The 22,868-nt window shown below is 40.1% G+C and overlaps 1 protein-coding gene across 4 annotated transcripts in view; it reads right to left on the bottom strand.

Annotated features, from left to right (window-relative positions):
* The window catches only part of nin (ninein (GSK3B interacting protein)), a 180,478-nt gene that overhangs the window by 29,592 nt on the left and 128,018 nt on the right, over positions 1-22,868 (bottom strand). For all 4 annotated transcript variants that reach the window (XM_048538225.2, XM_059649150.1, XM_059649149.1 and 1 more), the window contains 8 exons: positions 20,754-20,864; positions 20,066-20,155; positions 18,424-18,562; positions 16,147-16,268; positions 14,539-15,077; positions 10,951-12,663; positions 3,306-3,431; positions 913-982 (listed from right to left, as the gene is read on the bottom strand). In XM_048538225.2, the coding sequence (XP_048394182.2) occupies positions 913-982; positions 3,306-3,431; positions 10,951-12,663; positions 14,539-15,077; positions 16,147-16,268; positions 18,424-18,562; positions 20,066-20,155; positions 20,754-20,864 (2,910 nt within the window). The remainder of the gene's footprint in view (positions 1-912; positions 983-3,305; positions 3,432-10,950; positions 12,664-14,538; positions 15,078-16,146; positions 16,269-18,423; positions 18,563-20,065; positions 20,156-20,753; positions 20,865-22,868) is intronic.

Genomic DNA, 22,868 nt, shown 5'->3' on the forward strand with positions numbered 1-22,868 from the left:
CCTTCCTGAGCCTACAAAAATAATAATATAAAATATAATACAATTATTTAGAAAGATCTCTGGCATTCCCTTATAAATTATTATTTAGACAACTCGATCCCTCATAATAACAATGGGAAAAAACTTCGACTCTTCTGTGAAGCAGGTTTGCTGGTGATGGTGTTGGTGGGAATTTTGTCAGATGGGAGAATGGTCAGTGCAGACCGTATTGCCTTCCTGTCTCCAGACCAATTCATTGGTGAACAGGTCCATGGGTAGTAATTCCTGTCCTCCCTTCAATGGCCTTAAAGAGACCTCAATCTGCCATTGTTGGTATATTGTAGCAACTTTCAAGTAAAGCAAATCCTGAAGTGTATTATTTGATGACTCCCAGTGGGAGTCCTTTGTTTAAAAGCACATACTGCCTATAAGAGGGACCTGCAATTAGTAAGTCAAGGAATGGAGGTTTTGAGCCCACTGAGAGCCACCTCTTTCTCTTGTTGTCAGCTCCCCTACTGCCTCAGTCTAAGACTCCTACCCCTCCAGCAATCAGTGACCTTTGGCCTGGGTTCTGCATGTTAGATTGATGCTGTTCCAGCAGCAGTTACTGTCTCCAAGGTGGGGCTGTTGTTCAAAAGAACTGTTAGCTGTTGACTGGGTGGGAAGTGTTTGCACACTTTCTGTTCCCAGAGAATGGGCCTTTGATGGCTTCTCGACCGTTGACTTGAATGTATTACTAGACGGCTTTTTCAAAAGATATGAACCCGAGGCTCCATCACAAGATGTGAAGCACATGTGGCGCAAACTGTGTCCATTTGTAAACAACTTCCAAATCAATGTTCCACGGCTGCTGTAGCATCTCAACTTATGCATTTAATACTAAGGAATTAATGGATAGTTAAATTTAAATCTTTGGAAGGAATAATAACTTACCTGTTTGTTTTGAAGTTCTACAATTCTCTGAGCAGCTATTTTGTCGTTCTTCAAAATCTCCACTTGTTGCCTGTAAAGATTCAACCTTTTAATATTGTACCTTAAATCATAGCCTCACTAACACACCTAACCAACAGAAGAAAGATAGAGTTGAATACCTTTATCATATTAACAACAAAGTCTGCAACTTCATACACTAATTTTCGATTTGTGCTGTATGTTTAAAACCCTAGCTTTAGTTTCCAAAGATTGAGGCAGTTATAGGTTTAAAAAAAATCTTCAGCGAAAAATGTTGAACAGATGATGCTGCTTGGCATCATTTGAGGAGGAATATGACAAACCCAGGTATGTATGAGGCCATAATCATGATGCTGTGAATGTGACTACATCAGATTGTTTTTTGACCATCCTTAGCACAGATTTCCCATTTTGGGATCCAGTGCTAGTTGCTCATGAGGAGGACCTTGCGTGATTGACCAAGTTGAGTTTGCTGATATCTTGTTCTGGTACAAAGCCTGTCCATTGTGTTATCTTGTTGATGTAGTTTACACTTAATTCAAGACACTGAGGCTGAGGTTCAGAATGGTGTTGCAATGGGGTAGGACTTCTATTTGATGCCACAAATTTTCCCAACCTTAAAGCACTTCCATGGGAGGTTATTTACACTGCATGGAGGGCCCTCTCTGAGAAGAAACATGTTACTGTATGAAGAGGGTAATCCCCCAATGTGATTCACTAACCCTGAGATGACCTCCAATAAATCAGCCAGTTAAGTGTTGAGTTTGAACTGAAACAAGAGGAGACTGCTCCAAGACCTCTTCCTTGATTGTGGGACCTCAAATTCTTTAATACTGCTTGCTTAGGCCTACTGGTAACTTACTCACTCCAGCCCCAAGAAGCAGTAAATTGGGCAGTCATTATTTTGGGTAGGATCACTGAGGAGAACACAGTTTCAATTCTGAGACTGCAGCAATGACTTTAGAATCCTGTGCAGGGTTTATTGATTAAAACAGAAAGCATGGCTGAGATTTAATGTTCACGAGTAGCCCCACCACTGTCCTGAAGTCATGACTGAATTCGGCATCATTCACAAAGACAGCGTTTTTTCTGTCTAAAAGCAGGATGTCCTGGTCAATCACAACACTTTCATAACACTCCACTACTGCTAGCATTAGGTACAAAATTAAGTGTAATGTCATGGTTTATATCCACATGTTGTTAGTATTTCTTATTTGTTGTCTTAGGTTATGTATATCTATACAGCAATTATCAAGCAGAGGTTTTATACATATATTGTGGTTATACGAGCAAGAAAATGCAACAAGTGAAAACTGCAAAACAAAGTTTAAAAATGCTCTAAAACACACAGATAAATACTAATTAATTGGGCAGTCATTATTTAAATTATTTTAAATTTTTAAATTATTTACCTTTTTGAATTATTGTAATATCACTGAAACAGACAACCTGAATGTTTAAAATACTTAAATTCAAATGATCATTTTGGAATTGAATGTTACTGCCTGTAAATGGTGGCCATGTTGCCAGTGAATCACAGTGCGAAGTGGAGGAGCAACTTTTCATCTTCACATTAGGCATTTTACAACATTCTGGATTCAATATTGAGTTCAACACCTTCAGATTGTGAATCCACTCCTATTCCTTACCTTTCTTTTTAGCTTTACCTGTTACATTCTCTGTCACCATGTCTTCTCTCCCCTTCCCCACCCCCAACCCCCTCTGCCCTGCGCACCCCCCTAGCTGCCACATCGTCCCCACCCCCCACCACCTCCCTGCTACCCCAATGGGACAGTCTGTTCTTTCCAGTCTGGCACTTGGACACATCATTGTTCTGCCATTCTCACATTCCGATCACTTAATCTGAACTATCAACATCATTTTCCCCCAGCACTCTATCCCCTCTCCCACTATTGCGTAAATGCTGCCCCCTCCACACTTGATGTCAGCTCAGAAGAAGAATCATCTAGATTCAAAACTTTAACTTGCTCTGTCTCCATGGATGCTGCCCGATCCGGTCTGCTCTCCAGCATTTGTTTTCAGTCATGACATTACTATTGATTGTCATAAAAATCCATCTGCTTCACTAATATTCTTCAGAAAAGGAAATCTCCCATCTTCACCTGGTCTGGCCTTTATGTAACTTTTGAACAATATCAATATATTTGACTCTTTTAACTGCTTTCCAAAAGGATTGGCAAGCCACTTAGTTCTAAGGTCGTTAGGGATGGGCAACAAATGCCAGCCTTGCCAAAAATGCCCACATACCACAAAAGATTTTTTAAAACAAATCATTGAACTTATTGAGTTTTGTGGCTATGCTTTTAACTATTTTATATTTTTGGGGACCCCGAGTAGCCTTTACAGTAACTTACTTTAATTCCTGTTGCGCTTCATTCAATTCTATGATTTTCTCATGATAAACTCCTTCTTCCTCCCTCAATGTGGCCTTTTGATCTTTTAAGATGTCATTTGTACCAGTGGGTTCTTCAGATTCACCGCTGCAGAACAAAAAGAAAATGCTAAAATACTTTTGAGTTTAATTCTGCCAATTTTAGGAAAATAAAGAAAAGAAAAAATAAAGGATTGAAAGAAATGTAAAAAGTACTGGAAAAAGAGGATGTTTGTACATTCGACTGTGGCTGGAGTATCATATCCAATTTGGCCAGCTATTTTAGGAAGGGTATCAATTCTTTACAGTGGGTATAGAAGGGATTTGCTGGACAGATACCAGGGATAATGAATTTCAGTTTTGTGGGAGGCAATGAAGTCGGGGTTGTTATCCTCACAGCAGAGAAAATTCAGGTGTGCGGCATATGGGACTAGGTCAGATTGGGATGTCTGGTTGGTGTGGACGAGTCTGTTTCTGTGCCGGGTGACTCTATAACTCTATTTAAAGGGGTATTTGAAATTATGAAGAACTTTCATAGATCAGAAAAGGAGAAACATTTCCACTGACAGGAGGGTTAGCACCCTGAAGCACATCATAAAGAAGATTAATTATAAAAGTCACTTGGAGGAGTTAAGGTGAAATTTATTTACACCACAAGCTTTTAATATCTGAAATGTTCTACTTGGAAGGAAGCAAATTCAGTAGTAGCTGACAAAACATATTTTGATTTATATTTGAAAAGGGACAAAAAGGCTAGGAAAAAGAACAGGAAAGTGGAACTAAATAACACATAGAACAGTACAGCACAGGATCAGGCCCTTTGGCCCACCATGTCAGTGCTGACTATGATGCCATTCTAAACTAATCCCAGCTCCCTGCACACGGTCTGTATCTCTTTGGTTCCTGCTTCTTCACATTACTGTTTAAGTGCCTTGTCCTCTATTACCTCTCATGGCAGCGCATTCCAGGCAGATACCACCCTCTGTGTAAAAAGCTTTCCTTGCACATCTGCTTTAAATTTTTCCCCTCACCATAAACCTATAGCCCCTAGTATTTGACATTACCACCTTGGGAAAAAGCCTCTGAATATCCACCATATCTCTGCCTCTTGTAATTTTATCTACTTCAATCAGATCACCCCTCAAACCTCAATGCTCTAGCGAAAACAATTCAAGTTTGTTCAACCTCCCCTTCTCGTTAATACACTCCAATCCAGGCAATATCTTGGTAAATCTCTTTTGCACCCTCTCTAACACCTCCAGAATCCTCCTACAGTGTAACTACACACCATACTCCAATATGGCTGAACTAAAGTTTTGTACAGCTGTGGGATGATTTGCCAACTTTTACACTCAGTGCCCTGGCCGATGAAGCCAAACATACTGTCCACCTTCTTTACCATCTGATCTACTTGTTTTGCTTTCAGGGAGGAATGAACTTGCACTCTGAGATTTCTCTGTATGCCAATGTTCCGAAGGATGTGGCCATCCACTGTATACTTTCCTCTTGTGTTTGACCTCCCAAAATGCATCATCTCATGTTTGTCAGTTCTCTAACTTTCCAACTGATCCATACACTACCAAAACCATCCTCACTATCCACAATTCCACCATTTTTATGTTGTCTGCAAATTTACTAATCAGACCACCTCAATTTTCATCCAGATCATTTATATATCTTACAAACAACAGAGGTCCTAGCATTACCATAATGTAACAAGATATAGAGCTAGATGAACACAGCAGGCCAAACGGCATCAGTGGAGCAGGAAAGCTGTCGTTTTGGGTCTGGACCCTTCTTCAGAAGTGGGGGAGGGGAACAGAACTCTGAAGTAAAGAGAGAGAGAGAGAGAGAGAGAGAGAGGGGGGGGGGAGGCGGTTGGAAGATGAATAAAGGAGCAGATAGGTGGAGAGGAGATGGACAGGTCAAGGAGGCAGGGATGAGGCTGGTAGGTAGGAGTGGGGTGGGGGTTGAGGTGGGAGGAGTGGATAGGTGGAAGAAAGGACAGACAGGTTAGGGAGGCAGGGATGAGTTGGGCTGGTTTTGGGATGCAGTCAGAGGCAGGGAGATTTTGAAGCTTGTGAAGTCCACATTGATACCATTGGGGCTGCAGGATTCCCAAGCGAAATATGAGGTACTGTTCTTACAACCGACGGGTGGCATCGTTGTGGCACTGTTTGAGGCCCAGGATGGACATGTCATCCAAGGAGTGGGAGGGGGAGTTGAAGTGGTTCGCAACTGGGAGGTGCAGTTGCTTATTGCAAACTGAGCGTAGGTGTTCCATAACGCGGTCTCCAAGCATCCGCCTGGTTTCCCCATTGTAGAGAAGGCCACATCGGGAACAGCGGATGCAGTATACTACATTAGCAGATGTGCAGGTGAACATCTGTTTGATGTGGAAGGTTTTCTTGGGGCCTGAGATGATGTGAGGGAGGAGGTTTAGGGGCAGGTGTAGCACTTCCTGTGGTTGCAGGGAAAAGTGCCGGGGTGGTGGGGCTGGTGGGGAGTGTGGAGTGGACAAGGGAGTCCTGGAGAGAGTGGTCCCTCTGGAAAGCAGATAAGGGTGGGGAGGGAAAAATGTCTTTGGTAGTGGTGTCAGATTGCAGATGGCAGAAGTGCCGGAGGATGATGCATTGGATCCGGAGGTTGGTTGGGGCGTCATGTGAGGGCAAGGGGGCTTCTGTTTTTGTTGGGGACGGGGTGTGAGGGTTGAGTTACGGGAAATGGGAGAGATGCAGACGAGGGCGTTTTTGACCATTGTGGAGGGGAAGTTGTGGTCCTTGAAAAACAAGGACATTTAGGATGTTCGGGACTGGAATGCCTCATTTTGGCAGTAGATGTGGCGGACGCAAAGGAATTGGAAATAGGGGATGGCATTTTCGCAGGAAAGTGGGTGAGAAGAGGTGTATTCTTCGTGTACCCATGATGTACCTTGACAAATACTTTAGTAAAGCCCATGTAGACAACATGCATTATCCAAACCTTATAAATTATCTTCACTACTTCCTCAAAAAACTCAATCAAGTTTGTGAGAGAAGACCTCCCCACATAAAGCAATGCTGATTATCCCTAGTAAGTCCATTCTTCTTCAAATATGAGCAAACCCCGTCCCTAAGAATTTTCTCCAACAATTTCCCAACCACTGATGTAAAACTCACTGGCCTATCATTTCTGGAATATCCCTTTTGTCATTCCTAAAGGAAGGAACAACATTGGCTACTCTCCAGTCTTTTTTGACTTTGCCTGTGGCCAAAGAGGATGTCTTTCAAGGCCAAGTAATCTCCTCACTTGCCTCCTTCACTATCTTGTGATAGAACCCATCAGACCCTGCATCTTATCTACTGTAATGTTTTTCAAGATTAAATTAGTTTACCTACAGTGTGGAAACAGGCCCTTCAGCCCAACAAGTCCACACCACCCTTGAAGCATCCCACCCAGACCCATCCCCCTGTAACCCACACAACCTTGCACACTACGGGCAATTTAGCATGGCCGATCCACGTAGCCTGCACATCTTTGGACTATGGGAGGAAACTGGAGCACCCGGAGGAAACCCACGCAGACACGGGGAGAATGTGCAAACTCCACACAGACAGTCGCTCGAGGCTGGAATCGAACCTGGGTCCCTGGTGCTGTGAGGCTGCAGTGCTAACCACTGAGCCATCGTGCCGCCAAACATCGAACATCTCCTCTTTCTTATTATCAACATGCCCTAACAAGAATATACCCCTCCCTAATCTTACTATTATCCATGTCCTTATCCTTGGTGAAGACCAATAGGAGGTACTCATTAAGGGCTTCACCCACTTCCTTCGCTCCACACATAAATTCCTCCCTATGGCCTTGTGTGGACTTACCCTTTCCCTAGATACCCTCTTGCTCCTAATACACATATAAATTGCTTTGAGGTTCTCCTTAATCCTACTTGCCAAGAGCATTTCATGGCCCCTTCTAGCTTTCCTAATTTTGTGTTTAATTTGTTTTCTGCTTCGTTTATACTCAAGGACATTGTTTGATTTCAGTTTCCTAAGCCTTACATTTGTTTCCTTTTTCTTTTTGACTGACCTTTCAACATCTCTTGTCATTCCAAGGTTCCTGAATCTTGTCATACTTATCTTCCATCCTCACAGGATGATGTTGGTCCTGAACTCTGATCAACTGGCCTTTAAAATACTCCTGCAGCCATGTGTTTTACCCTCAAACAGCCACCACAATCTAATTTTTCCAGTTCCTGCCTATTACTGTTGTCATTAGCCTTCCCCAGTTTAGCACTTTCACCTGAGGGGCAGTCTTATCTTGACTCATAACTATCTTAAAACTTACAGAATTATGATCTCTGTTCCCAAAATGCTCTCCAACTGAAACTTCAGTCACCTGGCCAGGGTCATTCCCCAGTACAAGGTCTCATATGGTCCCATCACTCGTAGGACTACTTACATGTTGTTTCAAGAAATGCATCTGGATCCTCATCTAAGCCTCTGGCATGGAGGAAGTCTCAGTCAGTAATGGAGAAGTTAAATTCACCCATTAGAACAACACTAACTTTTTCATAACTTTCTATTATTTGCTTACATATCAGTTCCTGTATCTCCCGTTGGCAATTGGGAGGACTGTATTATAACCACAGCATAGGGTCTGCACCATTTTTATTCCTAAATTCTAACCATATGGCCTTGCTGGATGAGCCCGCCATGATATCCTTTGTATAGCTGTGACATTCTCCTTCTTTTGTAAAGCAGATCCCCCATTCCTTTTACACCTTTCTGTAACTTGCCTGCAACACCTAAATCCTGGAACGGTGTGCTGCCAGTCCTGTCCTTCTTTCAACCAAATTTCTGTAATTTCTACAGTATCATAACTCCATCAACTAATCAAGGCTCTAAGATTTTTCTGAAGAAGGGTCCAGACCCGAAATGTCAGCTTTCCTACTCCTGTGATGCTGCCTGGCCTGCTGTGTTCATCCAGATCTACTCCTTGTTGTCTAAGATCAAGATTGTTATCTAAGCTTTACCTACTCCTTAAAATAAATATACTTCAGACAGCCTGTCCCTTCATGTTCATTGACCTGGCCCTGCTGGTTCTGCCTATTAGACTAGTCTTAATGTTTATCTTCTCCTCAATCACCCCACATACTGACCTATTGCTCTGTTTCTCACACTCCTGCCACATTGGTCTAAACCCACACAAGTGGCATGAGCAAACTTCCCTGCAAGGATATTTGTCAAGGATTATTCATCAAAGAGTCTTTCAAAAGAGCTGGCATCTTTGGAAGACAACTGTACATATGCACTTGCAAAAGGGGTCCTCGCTTTTTCATCAAAAAGACAACTCCTCCAACACTGTAGCACTGTTCTACTGCACTAATATGTCGACCTAGACAATGGTTTCAAATCTGTGAATTGAGGCTTGAATCCATGACCTCCTGGCATAGAGAGGAAACTGCTACTACTGAGCCAAGATTAACAGATGTAGGCACAAGATAATGTTTTCTGTTTTGCTAACTGAAAAAGTGCTGTACTGGGCAGAAACAGGTCTCTTTCCAGATCTAGGACCAAGGAACAAAAGCACTGTCCGCAGAGAGTTGCTGGGGCCGGTGCTGGCTGCGGCTAGTAGGACATCTAGCTGACGTTTAGGGCCAGGTTGGCAGGTAAGTAGGCAGTTACGTGGCAAGGTTGGTGGGTGAGCGAGTGAGAGGTTCTCAATAGGCCTCCATTTCTGCCTGGGTCCCTTGATCAGGCAGACTGCCTTTGAACAAGCCACCCCCTCCACTACCTCCAGATACCCACATGGCAGACCATGCAGGTTTGCTTCCAATGCTCCCACACAGTGAGTCTCTGCCTGCTTCACAGTTGGTATGGTTCTGGCAGGAATGCTGTTCAAGCCTTTCCTACTATGGACATAATTGCGTTATCTAATTAAATGCTCTCTATGACCTGCTGCAAATTTGCAAGGGGGAAGGGTGTTAGAATCATGGAGTGATGGTGGTGCATATTGACACAAACATATGAAAAATTGGAAAAGTTGAAATTAAAATTGGTGCATTTGAAATATTTTGTTATTTAGTTCTGTATTTATCAATGTTAAAGAACAGTTATGGCCTTAACTTAATTTTAAAATAAGGTGTGAGCATGCAAATGAGAAAATGGCTAAAGGCTAGACATGCAATGGTGCATTTCACCTCATGGAGCAACAAACAAAACCATTAACATTCACCATTCCATCATGCTTCAAGAATAATGCAGAAGGTGGCGCATTTTATATAGACAGTATACAAGCAAACAGTTTTATGATAAAGAAAAACTCTCTCCCATTCTGAAATATGCTTTGAATGAACATTTGACGTAATTTTCCATTATGTTTCTTTGTTTGCAGTTTTTAATCGATATCTGTTTTTTAGTGAAGGTAATTCAAATTTACCAATTTCAGAGATTCATTTATCATAAGTGTACTCTCTTCCCGTGATCAAGTAATTCAGAATACTAAATTTGCATGATCTAATTCTATACAGTACATTTGTACAGGAATATATGTTATAGATTACAATAAGAATATTTGCTCTTAATTTGACACATCAACAAAGCAACAAAGTAGTAACAAAAATTTGCATTAAAAGCTCACTTTAAACAAACCTATAAAATAAAATAGTTGATAATTTTGAAGGAAAATTCCTCAATCCTCAATTCCAATTTTTCAATAAAAACCAAAAGAACTGCGGATGCTGTAAATCAGGAACAAAAACAGAAATTGCTGGAAAAGCTCAGCAGTCTGGCAGCATCCGTGAAGAAAAAATCAGAGTTAACGCTTTAGGTCCAGTGACCCTTCTTTAGAACCTGCTGAGCTTTTCCAGCAACCACTGTTTTTGTTCCAATTTTTCAATGCCTTTTTATAAATTGAATTCATTTAACACACAGCTGTTTTAGCAGCTAAAAATAAGATGGCCGTTTTGGAAATTTGCACAGTTCAAATACTCCTAGAATATATTGAAGAGGAATATATTGTGCAAGCCTCCTTTCCACGCTGGACTGAAATCTACTTTACAATATTCAAAGATGTATTCATTTTAAAACAATGTTGAACAAGAGTCATAGCAGCAAAGTTTAAAACAAAAAATAAATAATTTCAGAAAAAAACTGCAAGAAACCTAATGAAATTGTTGTATCTCAACACGGACTAAACCTCCACATTTCTTATAATGTGCCAATTTCAATGCAGGTAATCATCTGTTGCACAATAAGTCACTTCGAATTTTGGAACTGATGTGATTCAAAGCATAATTAGCTTTCACAATGGTTCACACATCAACCTTTAGGAACTTATAAAGAACGACAATACAAGCCTTTAAAAAGGGCAAGAAATCCACCCATTCATAATCGAGGGATGGAAAATCTAGCCTTTAAAGTCTAACTGATACTATAAACAAAATACACAGTTTAATTTTAACTGAAAATGCACCATCTTAAATCTCTAGGATTATCAGCTTACCACATTTCAAAGAAGTCAGCTGTCCACATGTTTGGAAAAGCAAGCATTGGAAATGAAAGCATGTTAATTTCACATTTCGGCGAAAAGACTTTATCACAAAAGACTGGGAATTTACTGAAGTTGCATAAAATAACCATAAACATTACCTGTTCGTTCTGGCTTGTTGCTGATTTAATTGCTCTTGCAATCTGGCGACGACGACTTTTAACTCAGCATTCTCTCTCTCAGTTTGAACATTTCTCTTGTGAAGTTCTGAAATTGACACAATCTTCTCTTCCAATTGCTTGGTCCTTTCTTGTAGCCTCGTGTTCTGAGCCCTTACTTTTAGTATTTCTTTCTCGGAGCTTTCACATGCAGTCTCTAAGTCTGAAAATAACTTAACTTTGTCTTGTAGCTGTTTAATTTTTTCTTGAAGTTGTACTCTTTCCTGTATCATTTCTATTTTTTCACTTTTAAACAGTTCAATAGCTTTTTGTAAATTTGACAACTCCAGAGCTTTTTCCTGAAATTCATTTATGTTATCTTTCAAGTTCACATTTTGTAATTTTACTTCTGCCAGTTCGTTCTGAGATTGTTCAAGCACCTTTGTGAGAACTTCAACTTTTTCTTGTAATGGTTCAACTTTATCTTGACATTCCAGCTTCTCTGATTTCATTTTACCCATTTCATTTTTCAACAACTCAATTGTTTTCTGTAATTCTGAAACATTCAGTGTTTCTTCCTCTAGTTCCTTTATTTGCATGTTCAGATTGGAGTTTTCTGACCTTATTTCTTTCTCCGATGATACAGATACTTTCTCCAAGTTTGTAAAAGGCATCAACTTACCCTGGAGTTGTTCAATCTTTGCTTGAAGTTCAAAGTTCACATTCATTAGTTCTGTCTTTTCTCTTTTAAGTAGTTCATTGGCTTTCTGCAGGTTTGGCTGATCTGTAATTTTTCCTTTTAATTCTTGAGAACTTTCTTCTAACTCCGAAGTTTCAGTTCTCATCTTTACATAATCTTTTTTGAAATCCTCTTGTACCTTTTTCGAGTCTGGAAGTAATAATGTTTGCACTTCCAGCTGTAGTGTTTTTTCCTGCAAGTCAGCAATTTTGTTTTTCATCTTGTTACTTTCCCCCTCCAGTTCATTGTTGGACCTCTGCTTTTCACGAAGGAACACCATGTCCTCTTCCATATTTTTGATTTTCTCTTGCAGTCTGGAGATTTCAGAACAATGTTCTGCCTTTTCTTTGACAAATTCTTCATGTGCAGCCTGGAGCTGAACAGAAACCATTGAATGTTTTTCTTCCAACTGAAGATTTTCCAATTTGAGTCTATTTATTTCTTTTTCAGATTCTGCTTCCATCTGTTCAATCAATATTCTGGTCTGCTCCTGCTTATCGCCAGCCTTGGCCAATTGTTCTTCTTTCCTTTGTAATTGTACCTTCAATTCCTCCCTCAAGCTTATAATTTCATCTGTCAAAGTCCGCTCTTTTTTTGAGGCAGCAGATTTAGACTCTTTCAGATCCTTTTGAAGCTGCTGATGTTCAGAAGCTAATTTATTTAGTTCGTCTTTGCAAGATTTCTCTAATCTGTCTCTCTCTTCAGTAAGCATCTGAGCAACTAAGCTTTTCTCTTTTAACATTTCCTTCAGCTTTTCTTTGTCATCTTCACTTTCCTGGAAAAGCTCCGCTTTCTCAAACTCCCACTGCCCTTTCTCTTCCTGAAGCTGTTTTTCAAGTTGCAAAAGTTCACGTTGGTATTTTTCTTCAAGTTCAGATGTTTCTGCTTTGAATTTAAGTACGATTGTTTGATGTTCCTTGGCAAACTGGGTTTCCATCTCAGCAATCTTCTGGTTAAATTTGTTTTCCATGCTTTTCCTATGTGATAGAAAATTGGAAAAATTACAAATCAAATCAGTTGAGGCAGTGTCTCTGGTAATAGAGGAGAATAAAAATCATTCATGGTGCCAATTTCTGATTACTATCCACTGTTACCAGTTGTAGGGTGAGGAAAGATTCAGGTTCAGCTACACACAGGATCACATGAATAACGGGTAATATCCAAAATCCTGTGTCTGCCAGGAATTCAAAGGGAGGGGGAAATCCAATAGTTCTCAAAAGTGGAAGTGTAAACCACAAAGTGTAGTCACACCCATTGTATCTGATGCAGGCAGCATGTTTAAATGATGCCGCCATCTAAATTAAATGATTGCTATATTCAGTCAGCACGAAACACAGCTTGTGCTCCAGTCTGAAAGGAAACTAGCCCATAAAAAGTTCATGATCATTGTCATTTATATAGCCATGAGCAATGTATTCCCTTCTTTGCTTTAAGGTTATAGTTATGGCAGCTTCACGTGACAGATTTCTGTGACAACTAACTGAGCCATAGATATCTAACGCAGTGTTCCTTGCTAGGTTCTGAATAGTTGAATATCTCTTGGAGTATCCTTGGTGGATATAACCTCTTGTTGAGAGTCCTTCTTCCCCTCCCAACCCCAACTCTTCCATCAGCTTGCCCTGCTTCGTGAGCTCTTTGTTCTAGCCATTCTGTATTCCAAGGGGGAGGACATCAAATTGAGGAATAACTGCTTTGTGAAGACTCCTTGAAGTCAATATATTGTAGCTCAAAAGCTGCCACCCTGCCTATCTAATTGAGTCTACTCCCTGTAGACTTAAGCAACTTTATAGACCCCTAGAAAGTACCAAACACTTCTGTAATAAGCAGAAATAGCCAGCAGAAATCAACCAGAATCTAGTCTGCAATTCATTGATGATCCTTGTCAGTAGTGTTGGTCATTCCATCCTGAAACTGAATGCGTACTTTGTTGCGCATGGGATTGACTGGAACACTGAGTTCCAACCACCGTTGTCAAATCTGCATCACGCAGTGGTTTGCATTACAATCTGCCTACTCTGCAGATTCTCTTCAGGTTGATGGTCTGTGGTGCCTGAGAGGTCCCTCTTGCACCAGAAGCATACACGGACACCACAGTTGTCATGTTAGAGCCAAAATAGCATTTGTAGTGCTTGAGAAAGGATGTGAATGAATTGAATTTTGCAGTCAATAGTTTTGAGGCAAGCAATTAGTCAAGAGAAAAGTTCTGTAAAATAAACTATAAATGGAAGTTGGAGAGAATCCAGCAAGCAAAATTAGAAGGATCGCGTGGAAAATGTAACAGAAAATGTTGATTCATCTATGTTCAAATGAACAGGTACGTTTTGAAGGTTAAACTCAAAGCTAAGTTGATTTGAACAAAAAATATTAGAGATTTTTACTTAACACAAAAAATAAGCAATTAGGGATAATATCCTGAAAGAAGTGCTTAAACTCTTTTGATTAAGGCTGGTCATGTAATCTCCAAACCACATTCCAAATGTTTTCACTAGTTTTATCAGTATGACTTCAGGAAATAAAACATAGTCAAATGAACTCCTATTAATCTTCTGTTACACATATCAACATTATATTCAATGAACACAAATCTAAGCATAACTTGAACAGAAAATTCAATTAATGCCTTTAAAAAATGTGCCAATTAGACCTGCTCCCCATAATTTGTAAAAACTCAAAAATTAAGTTGCGTTTTCGATTATAAGTTGTCAAAGTCTGAACTGTAAATTCTGATTTCAGTTTATCTCAATCCACCACCTGGTATCCTGTTTACATTTCCTGGATCAGCCTTCAATATTTAAGTTACCTTCCCAATTACGATTGTGAAATTTCACTATAGTCTTCATTCTAATCCTTACCTTTCCTGTAGCAGTTCATTTTGCTGTGCATGTAACAGATTCCTTTGCAACTCTTCTTTCTCCTGTTCAAGGTTTTCTGTGACTTCAGAAACTTGCGTGTGGTAAATTTGCTCCAGTTCCATTTTTTCTTTTAGGAATACGTCCTTCAGCTCTTTTTGTTGGTCTTCCAGTCGCATTTCAGCAGCAATCAACCTTTTTAACAATTCTTCTTTCTCATTATGGAAGCAGTGGCTTATTTCCTTCAATTTGCTTTGGAGTTTTTCTTCATGTTCTTGTTTCAACTGCTTCTCTAGCTGCATTTTATCTACATTGAACGTATTCTGCAATTCTTCCTTTTCTTCTTTGTGTTTACATTCTGTTGTATGTTGTAAGATTTTAAGCGTCTCTATCGCCTCTTGAAGTTCTGAAATATGGCTTCTGAGCTTGTTGAGCTCATCATTCATTTTTGCAATCTTATTTTTGTGTTCTTGGTTAATATCTTCTTTCTCCAATTCATATTTGGCTTTAATTTCATTTATTTGCTCTTCATAATAATTTACCTAAAATGGAATATTGGGAAAAACCAATATTGTCATACTTTGCAAGTATTTTCACACACACACACACACACACACACACACAGCGTCTGCATGGGTTTCTTCTGGGTGCTCCGGTTACCTCCGACACTCAAAGGACGTGCAGGTTAGGTGGATTGGCTATGCTAAGTTGCCCCATCGTGTCCAAAGATGTGCAGGTAAGGTGGGTTAGCCAAGAGAAATGTAGGGTTACAGGAATAGGGTGGGGGAAGTGGGTCTGGGCGGGATGCCCTTCAGAGGGGTGGTGTAGACTCAGTGGGCTGAATGGCCTGCTTCCATACTGTTGGTATTCTATAATTCTATTCTATTTATCAAATCTACCCGAACCAAGAACACTGCATCCAATATGATATTTAGAAATGGCAGCAAAATAATATTATATAATTACTAGTACTTTATGGTTACTAATCAAACAAGCCTCTTGAAGCTCAACATCATTCAGGATAAAGCAACCCATTTGATTGGAACCCCATCCACACCTTGAATATTTACTCCCTTCATTACAATGTACAATGGCCGTGGTGTGTACCATTTACTGTTTACCAAGATGCATTGCAATAATTCACTGAGTCTCCTGCAATAGCACCTACTAGACCCCAAATTATTACCACTTAGAAGGCCAACTGTATGGGAATATCACCACCTGCTAGTTATTCCTCTATGCACCAACCTTACTTGGAAATATATCAGCGTTCCTATACGCCTGTTAAACCAATATCCTGGACACTGTGGGTGTGCCTGCATAGTATGAGCTACAGCAGTTCATGAAGGAAGCTCACCATTACCGTTTCTAGGGTAATTAGGACTGGACAGTATTTGCCCTTCTTACCAGTGGTACTCCTATACGATTAACAAATAATATAGGCAAACCAATATATATGACTATTAAAATAATGGATAATGGAATTCTTCAAGAAATATCTAAACAAGCAACGCTCAGATGCAATTTGCCCAGGAACACTGAAATGAGGCTTTGAGTGTATTTGTATAACCTTCACCCAATAATCAATTATCTTGCTTTCCATTTACTTGCCTTAGCATCAAGCTCAGTTTTCAAACCATCAATTGCCTGATGGTGTTGCTCCTTAATTTGTTCTATGGCCATTTCTGCTTCCAAACTCATGTTCAATGGATTACATTCTTCAGAAACAAAACCTGAAAAAGATATGGCATTTTGCCAAAAGGAGTCAAGGCCTTTGTGCTGATTTTTTAAAAAAGATTCTACCCTCAAGGCAAATAAATGAATTTCATGTCAAACACAGTCATTCATTTTCAAGAAAATCAGGAATATTGGACTGACTTTACATCCTACAGGTAGGGAGAATGAGTTGGGAGATTTTCTGAATTATTCACCCCACTGTAAAGAAGGTCTCTACAGTGGACATTCTACAAAGGATGGAGCCACAGGGATGCTGGATACCAATGTGGGCTGTTTAAGAGGAACCAAAACAGAAGTCGCTGCAAAAGCCCAGCAGGTCTCATAGCGTTAATGTTTCGGTTCTGGTGACCCTTCCCTGGAACAGGATTTAGAGTGTCTGCAGTTCTTTTGGTTTTTATTGGGCCATTTAAGAGGCCTACCTCAGTACTCTGCAACTTCATCCCAGTTGTAATAATGCCAGTCAAGCAAAGAACAGCCTCCTAGCCTGCACCCCTCACAGTCCCTTCACTTGCCCATCAATGCTATCTCATGCAACCATATCAGTCCCAACTGGCCTCATTCCTCCCTGTATCCTCCATGCCAAGCATATTCATTGACTTCCAATGGTAGTCACATCCTATAATCCTCCACTCACTTGCATTTATGTCCCTTCATAGCCTCCATGCCAAACTGTGGTATTTCCATATCTATTCAGCTGCTGTATACTCCGTATAGAACTGTGTGTGGAAAGGCTTTTTAAGAAGTCAATAAACTGTAATTTTCTACTTAAAAAGCATACATTTTTCTCAGGCCCTATGAAAGTGTCAATCGTCCAGATCCTTTAAAAATGTAAAATGTACAAACACTCTGAAATGCATTTTTATCAAGTGTAAATGTGTATTGTGCGATTCATAGAATGGACCAGAAACAGATCTGTCAATCAAGCAATGTTTCCTGGGATTCAGGTGTTTAAACCTGAGTACTGGATGTTTGGGCTGAAGAGAATTTGGCTATTTCATTGATTGTCATGGAGAGCATGACGGACCATAGGGCACATTAGAGGGCCTGAGCTTGACATGGGAGACATCTGTAAGGCCTTTTGAACTTGCCCTTCAAAATACTGCATCATTCAAACTCAGGTCCATGATACCTCTGAGGGGCTGTCAACCACGAGATCTTCAGAAGCAGGCCTGACACTATGTAAATTGAGGCAGGCTAAGAGATACCACTCCCCACAATACAGCCGGCCAAGTCAGGAGAACAAGGTATAAGCTTATGACCTGAAATAGCTTGCGCCCTTAATTCAGATTGGTCAAGATCAGAAGCTTCAGGAATGGGTTTTGGAATCCTGGAATTGGGTTCTAGCTGCTCGTATTTTGCTTCCACAAAGTCATCCTGACTTCATGAAAATCCAGCCCATGGAAGTGTATAAAGAATATATTTACACAAGTATTAAATATCACACTAGAATTAAGCAAAGAAGATTTTTTAAATAAACCAAAGTGTTTGTTCTGCTTGTGAAATATTATTGAAATGTAGTAAATTCCACATGAAGTTTTAGGCCACATCAGGGTTCGTCAGATGATAAATATACTTTCTAATGTGTGCTAGCATAATATAAGAAACCAAATCGATTTCAAAAAACTTGAAAGCTCAATTTTTGAACAAGACTCCAAAGCAGGAGTTCCCAGGAAGGAAACAGTGGCCACCAAAGGTGAGAAAGCCTGTCAGATCATTTTGGAATCAGGCAGTTCGTTAGCTGCCAGCGAAATTTTTGCTGGATTTAGGACCCAGCCCAGGAAGTCCCCCATCGGGATCTGCCAGCCAATCCCAGAAGCTTGTAACTGAGAACTCATGACAACTATGACGCAGTCTGTGGCTGCTGCTAGGAAAATACTACCTAGACTCCCAGGATGAAGCATGACTGTTGAAAAGGCTGAGTGTCATTTGGAGTAGGGTTTCTGGCATTAGGTGAGGGGCACAGGAGGGTCAGAAGTGAAAGCAAGAATGTGGCTTTAAATGGCTACCGGAGTAAATAAGGTCCATTCATATTTAGGTAGGTTTGGGAGGAGTCTGATTCAACATGGTCTGCTTAACAATTAAGTTCACTCCCACTTTAGGCCTGCCACTATTCCAGAACATCATTCCCTTAGTCTTAGCATGTTACAGTACCATGATCACAGTCGCCAACATCACTCCCAGTCTCCATTTCCTCTGACAAGGGACTTCTCATCAATGGTTTAAGACTTCTCCCCTGTGTCTGATATGCTTGTAACTCAGACTGCAGTTCATCAATCCGGTCCTGGAGCTCCTAAATTAGATAAACATATTAGATAAATAATTATAAAGTGATTTCTGAATAATTCTGCACAGGTAGAAGTGAATTTATTATAGTTCTACAACACAAAAAGATTGGCTTGAATTCCTCCTTTTAATGTTGCTAACGGGCTTCACAGGGTATTTTACAGAACTACGCTAGTGGAAATCAACAAACAGTCTTAGGAGCTAGATGAAGGCCATTGCCTGATCGCTTTTTGAAAGGCAACTGATACCTATCTGCTTTCTTATATCTCTGATACTTCATTCAATTGATAGCACTGCTTTCTCCATGTCAGTAGGAGTTGGGTTCAAACCCCATTCCAAAGTTCAAGCTAAGTTAATTATTTAGTGGAGTATAAAGGGAATTCTACATTGTCGGAGATGCAGTTTTTTGATGAGATAAGAAACAAGGCCCAATTCAGCTAGATGAAGAAATCTCCCAATTATATTCAAAGAAAAGTAGGAAGATCATTTCACTGCTATTTGTCTCATCTCGGTTTAAGCAAAATAGTTACCCTTTTCCCTAAATCACTACATTCTTTTCAATTCAGTATATGCAAACACACACGCATGAACACATGGGAAATACCGCGTGGCACTGTAAAAGCACACCATGGCGATTAGGAGAAAGCCTGCCAAATGTATCTTACAGATGCCTACGGCGTTTGTGTTTCTACATTCTCAGGTTCCTCACATTTATCAATGACATCCTTTAGCTACTAATTGGAAAGTTCTTGCTCCAGCTGTTTCATGTGGATGCCTCTTTGAATTGAGAGGTTATAGAGAATGTAGCCAACTATTATGATCCTGCATGCAAGGCTTGATTGAACTGGGACCACACCTAAGAACTAAGGCACTGGTATCTCTGCTTTATCATGCCTACGATGTCCTCAATAATCGATCTGATCGAAAGATACACATTTTCACTTTTAAACTCTCCTGCTGTTTAACGATTGTGTGGATGGGTCATCGCTTAGAGCTACAAGCTGAACCACCCAAACATGAAAGTTTCATGAATTTTACTCAGAAAGTGCAGCATTCACCTGCAGTGTCCACTACAGATAGTCATACCAGCGGAATAATGGTGGAATAGATGGCCTGGTAGCTGGTGTTTGGGGCAGCTCCTGTTTTCGGGACTAAATGCTGTAAATGCATGTCATCAACAGTACCCTGCATTTTTGGTAATTTGTCCTTTGGAAATGTTGATGCTTTCAGAAACAGTCACTCTGACTATTATTAAAAGTTTCTTCTGGAAGCCTTGTTAAATCTCTGCCAGCTTAAACAGATGAAAGCAATTACAAACATGACACGGTGAGAAAGTTAAACTTAAAAACAGGAAAGACACAATGGAATCAAGCCACAAATTTGGAGGTTGGTCTGTAAATACCACTAGCCACCAATCTGTTTGGATAGTTTTGGCTTAGTTTATCACTTAAAAATATAGCCAAAGTCCAGCTTAACACATTATATTAAGTACAGACCTTAGTTTACTTACCCTACATTGCTGTTCATATTCCTTTCTCATCCGTGTAAATTTTTCTTCATTCAAGAAGAATTCAGCACTGGTTGGATCAAGGTCTCCAAACTGTAAGCAATAAATGGGAAGAAAATATTTCCAGAATTTACAGCTTCATTTTGAGTCTTATCTTTTGTATATGTGCACAGTGAATCTGCTTTGCAGTTTTCAGTGCGTATATCCTATAATGCATTGCTTTAAAAAATCAAAATGTAAAAGGTTAAAACAACAGACCCAGCAAATTTATTTCAAAAATGGAACTTTTTTCCTATTGGTCTAAATGATTACCATAGTCTCAACAATATTTCTATTTATGTTAAAGATATTCACACAACTAGCACAAATTTGAATTTTCAATGCAACTTAATGATAGATAAAATCAGGTAATGCTGGCAATACTTAGTCTGGCTGCATCTTTGAACAGAAAAACAGAACTATTATTTCAGATCTGTGACCTTTCATTAAAGTATTTTCAGCATTTCCTGATTTTATTTCAGATTTCCAGCAGTTACAATATTTGAGAAAATTAAACTAACTTAGTTGCAAAGGATTAACGCACATCCCTCCAAAAATCAAAGGTTTTAATTAATGTCATAGTATATGTCAAACCTCTGGCATCATTCAAAACTAGGCACAAGGCAAACCTTGAAAAACCACATGGAATTACCTTCTCTTTTAATATAGTATCCAAATTATTTTGTAACTTCTTTGCATTGTTCTCAAACTCAAACAACTTCTCTGAATTTTCTATAAGTTCTTTTTCCAGCCGACTGTTTTCCTTTAAGATAAAACAAAAGACATTTGAAAGAAATACAGTAACAAAAAGTACTAGGGAAATAAATGGGACTAAAAGGTGAGGGACTTGATGGTTTGCATCCTATGATTTTATACAAAGTAGCCACATAGATAGTAGGTGCACTGATAGTAAACTTTTAGGGATCCTTAGATTCAGCAAAAATCCAAGAGGATTAGAAAACAGCCAATGTAACTTCCTTACTCAAAAAGAGAGTGAGACATAAAACGGGTACCTATCGGCCAGTTAGCTTCACATCTACCACTGGGAGTATGATAGAGTATGTTATAAAGGATGTAACAGCACAGCATTTAGAAAAGCATAATAAAATCAAACAGAATCAACAGGCATTCATGAGGGGGATATCATGTCTGACAAATTTATTAGAGTTCTTTGAGGAGGTAACCAGCAGGGTAGACAGAAGGGAACCTGTAGATATCATACATTTGGATTTCAAAATGGTGTTGGATAAGGTACTCCACATTAGCTACTCAATAAGATAAGAGCCCATGGTGTTGGGAATAGAATATTTGCATGGATAGAGGATTGGCTACGGAAGACAGAGAGTTGGGATAAAGGGGTATTTTCAGGATGTCAACCTGTAACTAGTAGAGTGCCAAAGTGATCAGGCTGGGGCCACTATATATTAAGGACTTGGATGAGAGATATGAATGTTCCTATGCCAAGTCTGTAGATTATACAAGAACGGGGAGGAAGGATGACACAAAGCATGTGCAGAAGGATATAGAGATAATGGGAACTGCAGATGCTGGAGATTCCAAGATAATAAAATGTGAGGCTGGATGAACACAGCAGGCCAAGCAGCATCTCAGGAGCACAAAAGCTGACGTTTCGGGCCTAGACCCTTCATCAGAGCCTCTGATGAAGGGTCTAGGCCCGAAACGTCAGCTTTTGTGCTCCTGAGATGCTGCTTGGCCTGCTGTGTTCATCCAGCCTCACATTTTACTATGCAGAAGGATATAGGCAGGTTAAGTGGCCAAAACTTGGCTGATGGAACATGATGTGGGAAAATATGGGGCTATGCACTTTGGCAATAGAAAAGTTTAATATTATTGGAATGGGGAAAGACTGCACAAAGCTGCAGCACAAAGGGATTTTGAATTGTTATGCATAATACGATAAAACTCATAAATAACTAGCATACAGGCTGCTCGTGATGTGGTCTCCTCTACCTTGGGGAAAATGAAGCATAGATTGGGTGACTGCTTTGCAGAACATCTACATCTGCTTGAGGTTCCAGTTGTCCACCACTTTAACACATCACCCCGTTCCCTGGCCAACATCTCTGTCTCAGCCTTGTTGCAGTGTTCCAGAGAGGTTTAGCACAAGCTGGAAGAACATTTCATTTTTTGCTTGGGGACCCTGTAGCCCTCAGGATTCAATATTGAATTCAATAACTTTAGGGCCTGAACTCTCATATGTCATTGCCCCCTACCCCACACACACCAGGCCTTGTTATCACATAGCCTGCCATTATACGCTATGCATTTTTAGCCACTCACAGTCTCAAGTAACAACTATTTATGCTCCTAGCCAGATCATTATCAACTCTTTTATCTGTCCAACTGGTCTTCTCTCTCTTTGGAGTCTATCTCACCTATTGTTTATTGCTTACACCCTCTCCTTAGCTTATTTTCTGCATATAAACCAACATGTTCTTAGCTACCATCAGTTCTGAGGAAGGGTCACCAGGCCCGAAACGTTAACTCACATTTTTCTTCACAGACGCTGCCAGACCTACTAAGCATTTCCAGCAACCTCTGTTCTTGTTCTGAAGAAGGCTCTAGGCCCGAAACATCAGCCAACCTGCTCCTCTGATGCTGCTTGGCCTGCTGTACACTTTGTTATCTTCTGTTCTTGTTCCTGATTTACAGCATTCACAGTTCTTTTGGATTTTATTTAGTATTTAATTAATTGCCACATCTCTTGAAGGCACGCCCACCTTGAAGAAGTTCTGTTCCTCTCCTC

This window comes from Stegostoma tigrinum, chromosome 10 (assembly GCF_030684315.1).
Source record: "Stegostoma tigrinum isolate sSteTig4 chromosome 10, sSteTig4.hap1, whole genome shotgun sequence".
In the NCBI taxonomy this organism is placed as follows: Eukaryota; Metazoa; Chordata; class Chondrichthyes; order Orectolobiformes; family Stegostomatidae; genus Stegostoma; species Stegostoma tigrinum.